At 47.0% G+C, this 5206-nt stretch overlaps 1 protein-coding gene across 1 annotated transcript in view; it reads left to right on the top strand.

Annotated features, from left to right (window-relative positions):
• Positions 1 to 561: 561 nt before the first annotated feature.
• ndst3 (N-deacetylase/N-sulfotransferase (heparan glucosaminyl) 3) overlaps positions 562 to 5206 on the top strand; it is an 86084-nt gene continuing 81439 nt past the window's right edge. Inside the window, exons 1-2 of the mRNA XM_037674939.1 lie at positions 562 to 652; positions 2160 to 3437. Of these exons, the coding sequence (XP_037530867.1) occupies positions 2379 to 3437 (1059 nt within the window). The 5' untranslated portion in view covers positions 562 to 652; positions 2160 to 2378. The remainder of the gene's footprint in view (positions 653 to 2159; positions 3438 to 5206) is intronic.

Raw genomic sequence — 5206 nt, 5'->3', positions numbered from 1 at the left:
TCCTGGTGGAGAAACAACAAATAAACAAAAACAAAGACCTGACCGGATGTTTGTGTTGGTGAAAATAAAACATGAGTTGGATCATCTGATGCTCTCCCAGATTATGGTCCTTATTTCTTCCTTCAATCCCTGAGTGCTCCAACTTGTCTGCGTGTGTGCACGTGCGTGCGCGCGGCATCCCTCTTCCGAGTAACTAAACGGACCGCGAGCTTTTACCCACGCTGTATCTGATGCCTGAGCGGAGGGGGGAGGCTGTTTGTGTCAATCAACCCCCCACTCCTCCTCCTCCTCCCCCCCCCTCCTCCTGTCTCTCCCTCCATCGCCTCGGCTTGTGCGGGCGCTCTTAAAGCACAGCGTTCACGCGCGCGGCAGCCAGTCGTGAAGCCGCGCGGACCGGATGTCCACCTGAGCCGGCGGAGATTCTCCTGGAGGGGGGAAAGATGACGCAAGGGAGGGGATAGATCCGACTCCTTGCTGCCCCTGGTACTCCGGCAGAAGAGGAGGCGCAGAGAGAGAGAGAGAGGAGGGGGAGAGAAGAAGGGGGGAGATGGCACAACGCCTCAGCATCCGGAACACCGACACCGGAGCCCCGGACCCAGCCGCCGCCGCAGCGCCGCTCCGCCGCCCAGCAGCCCCCCAAGCCGGGGTAGGGGTAAGTGGAGGAGTCGGTGCTCCCTCCATCCATCCTTCATGACCAAAATAAACTTCAGCAGCAGAAACTCTGACCTGCTGTTTGACTTCACGCGCTGCACATTATTTGGTATTTGACAGAAATTAGTTTAGTTTTATTGTTTGCAACATCACTGGAATTTTAAGTATGTTTATAGTCTAAATATGTTCCACTAACTTTAGAATTAATTGCAGTTTGTTAGCAATAAATAAAATATAGTTTTTTTTGGACTATATATATATATATATATATATATATATAGTTCTGTGAGTTAATTTGTGGCATAAAACTTCCACGTGAAGTCATTGTTAAACCAGTCTGAGCGCCCCCGTGTGGCCGCTACGAGTAACACACCTTCAGTAACAGGTTGAACCAGTTTTTAAAATCCATTAGATTCAACAAACCTCCTCCACATAAACAGCTAAACGTTTTTGTTGTTGTTGTTTTTTTGTCTCATATTATCTGTTGGTACCACACAGCACGCTACATTTTTACAGGTTGCATCACTAGAATATCACATAGACTGAAACAAGTAATCCAATTTGTGTACAAAAAAAGACAGTTTCCCTCCATCTGTGCATTTTCTGATATCATGTTAGGGGTATACAAATGGCATCCCTCCCCCATGGCCTTTTTGCTTGTGTTCACTCAAAGTGAAGAACAAGCAATGCTGGATGGAGAATCCAAGGAAAGGCTATTGATATTCAAACTGATAGAAGTAGAGAACAGGGGTGCAGACACACACACACACAGAGAGAGAGAGAGAGAGAGAGAGAGAGAGAGAGAGAGAGAGAGAGAGAAGAAAGATGCTGTGGGATCTTTTCTTCACCCTGGCTCCCGGCACATACATTAAGATGCTAATCCTGCTCTTTTTTTGTCCATTTCTATAATTCATTGCGTTTTGTTCCTCTCACTGCTCTCTTTTTCCTCTGTCCCTCTTACTCTTGCACTTCATTTCCTCAGTACTGTCATGGGTTCTCAGTATCCCCACCCCCCCACCCACCCCCCAGATTAGTGCTCCTGGCAAAAGGATTTCAACTCTAATTTTGTGGTATTTCAGATGATTAGGTTCAGAAATAGGACAGAGGTGCTCAGAGTTTGGCACAATTAGAGGAATTCTCCGCGGAGCTTTATGGGACTGATTGGTTGAGCTGCCGTCCACCTCCCCACACGGCCACATGAACGCACAACCAGCTGTTGTTTATTTGGGAGGATTGACTTTTCTGTCGTGTTTTAACTGGGATGTCATTGTGTGTGTGTGTGTGTGTGTGTGTGTGTGTGTGCCATAGACAGGCTAAGCCCAAAGGATGCAAGTTGTTTTCAATCAGCTCTGTAGTTACCAGCTGTGCCCTTACATTCCCCAGGGTGGCACAACTCAGTCTCTCTCTCTCACTCACTCTTTTACACACACACACACACACACACACACCTTTCAACTACTCACAACAAATTCACTCTTTTTCCCCTCCTTTTTCTCTTTTTTTTCCAGATATTCACCATCGCTTACGCCATCTTTGCATGTGACTCCTTTGTGAGGACCTGAAGGCGTGTACCTCGGCTGTCTTTCTTCAGTCCAGACCTCTGTTCCCTGATATCCAGCGCAGCTTCTTCAGTCCCCTGCAATGGTGACATGACGTACCCCTGAGTGGCTTTGCTCCTGTCTTGCACACATAGACAATCTCCAAACACCTGCACATGCGCTTTCTAGATGCCAGCTAATTTCAAAACACACCCATTTGTCTGGCACACAATAAGTCGACAGTTCGAGATGACAGTGGCTGTGCGATTCCGTCGCCACTTACGTAGACTCCTGCTCCTACTGGCCTCCTGCTGCCTCCTCTCTCTTCTCCTCTCCGCCTACTTCCTCTTTACGAACTCCTCTCCTTCCATGCACCTTGGACAATCAGTCGAGCCTGCCTGCTCCCAGCCGCTCTCCATGTCGCCTTACCGTCAGCTCCCGTACCCGTATCCTCCTAACCCCCCGCACACACATGTACAGACTGACCCGATTGTGCTGGTGCTGGTAGAGTCGCAGTACTCCCTGCTAGGACAGGACATTGTGGCTATACTGGAGTCTGCCCATTTCCAGTTCCGCATGGAGATTGCCTCAGGAAAGGGCGACCTTCCACCTCTGACAGAAAAAGGCCGCGGACGATATTCGCTCATCATTTATGAGAATCTGTTGAAATATGCACATGCAGATACGTGGAACAGACAGCTGTTGCATCAATATTGTACGGAGTACAGAGTTGGCATCATTGGCTTCTACCGCTCCACTGAGAACTCCCCATCTGTCCTCAAACTCAAAGGCCTGCCACTGGTGCTGAGGACCAACCAGGCCCTTTGGGACTGCTGCGTTGTGTCTAGCTCGCCTCTCCTCCACTTGACCAAACCTGGCACAGATCGAGGGGCCTTACCTGGGGAGGACTGGACCTCATTCTCCTCGAATCACTCCACGTATCAGGCTGTGCTGCATGCACGGGCTAAAGATGGAGCAGGGGCGGGCAGCGGAGATAATGCGGGGCCCGGGTTCAGTCTAGGCCTCCAGGCCACCGTGGTGCAGGACATGGGACTTTACGACGGGGTGAGACGAGTGCTCTTTGGCCAGGGACTGGGCTACTGGCTGCACAGACTCATCCTGGTGGATGCCATTTCCTACCTCACAGACAGGAAGCTGACTCTGGGTCTGGACCGGCACGTACTCGTGGATATAGATGATATTTTTGTTGGCAAAGAGGGCACGCGCATGAACACCAAGGATGTGAAGGTACTGGTGGGTGACTGGGGTGTGCTTTAGAGAGAGACAGAAAGATGGCAGGTAGGGGCGTGAAAATAATTAATATTGCAGTTTTGAGTTTTGCTCCGAACAATCACAAAAACAGCATATCTGGAAAAAACAACATGATTATTTGAAAAAAAAAAAAAAAAAAAAACATATCCCTCTTTGCCAGTATGCTCTCTTCTGCTTCTGAATTTTCATTCATTCAACCTTTATTTATACAGGTTAATCCCATTGAGCCTCTGGGACTCATTACCAAGAGAGACCTGATTTTAACAAAGAGTAAGAATATTCTCAGATATTAGATATAGCTCAGATATTTAAACTAGATTTACTTTTAGTAATTACAAAACGCTGAGTGAAGTTTAGGTTAAACTAGAAAAAAAACACTTGTTTTACAGAAAATCCTGCTTCTTGCTTTGACATGAAACAAATACAATTTTGCAAAAGGACATTATAAACGGTTAGATTTTACTGGCAGGTTTTTAAGCACTTCACTAAACCTTCAAGAATCAGCTTAATGTAAACAGGTCCTGCTGCGTTTCTGTTTAAATTGGGATATTTTCACATTTAAAATCTGATTGATGTAACATCTCATAATAATTTTTGTTGAAAAAAAAAGGTTGCACCATAAAATAGAAAAACAGATTTTATGGAGCCCTACAGTGTATTGGATGTTTATTTTATTCTATCCATCCATCCATCCATCCATTATCTTTACCCACTTCGTCCTTTTTGGGTCGGGGGTGGGTTGCTGATGCCCATCACTGTGCAAGGGGCGGGGGACACCCTGGACAGGTCTCCAGTCCATCACAGGGTATATAAACAAACAACCATTCACTCTCTCACTCACACCTAGGGACAATGTAGAGTTACCAATCAGTCTAACGCGCATGTTTCTGGTCTATGGGAGGAAACTGGAGTACCAAGAGAAAACCCACGCATGCACAGAGGGAACATGCAAACACCACCCAGAAAGGCCCCCGGACCAGGATTTGAACCAGGGTTACCTGCTCGCTGAGAGGAAGCAGCTCTACCAACTGCACCGCCGTGCTGCTCAGTTTATTATATTATTTATTCATTTGTTTATGGTTTTATCCAGTAGACTACAATTAAAATTGAATTTAGGGAGTGGTAGCACAGAGGTTAGGGAAGGTGAGCCTGTGATCGGAAGGTCGCAGGTTCGACTTCCCGAACTGACAATATCACAGTGTGGGTGGAAAAGGTAAAGCTCCCACACCTGTCTCCACCTTCACTTTGCTCATTCTGGGCCTTGAGCAAGGCCTTTAACCACCCACCGTCTGCTCTCAAACAGGTCTGTCTTAAAAATGAGACCTCGTGACTCAATGAGACTGTAAAAATAAAGGTTAAATAAATAAATAAACAAATAAATAATTGGTCAGTTATTTGAGAGAAAGTTCAGCAAGAAAAGAAATGAAAAATAAAAGTTCAAGGCTTGAATTTTTACAGAAATGCAACATTTCCGAACTCAGCAACCAACTGTATTTAGTGATCGTGTTTACAGTGTTGACCAGCATTATTGTGATTTTTCTTTTCCATTCCTGAGCGTCCCAGATGTTAGCAGTGTCCCGGGTGTTAGCAGCGTCCCCGGTATTAGCGGTGTCCCGGGTGTTAGCGGTTTCTTGGGTGTTAGCGGCGTCCCAGGTGTTAGCAGCGTCCCGGGTGTTAGCGGTGTCCCGGGTGTTAGCAGCGTCCCGGGTGTTAGCGGTGTCCCGGGTGTTAGCGGTGTCCCGGGT

The sequence above is a fragment of the Nematolebias whitei genome, chromosome 3 (assembly GCF_014905685.2).
Source record: "Nematolebias whitei isolate Nwh7 chromosome 3, NemWhi1, whole genome shotgun sequence".
In the NCBI taxonomy this organism is placed as follows: Eukaryota; Metazoa; Chordata; class Actinopteri; order Cyprinodontiformes; family Rivulidae; genus Nematolebias; species Nematolebias whitei.
The sequence above is the reverse complement of the archived record's forward strand: the minus strand, read 5'-3'. Positions and strand labels throughout refer to the sequence as shown.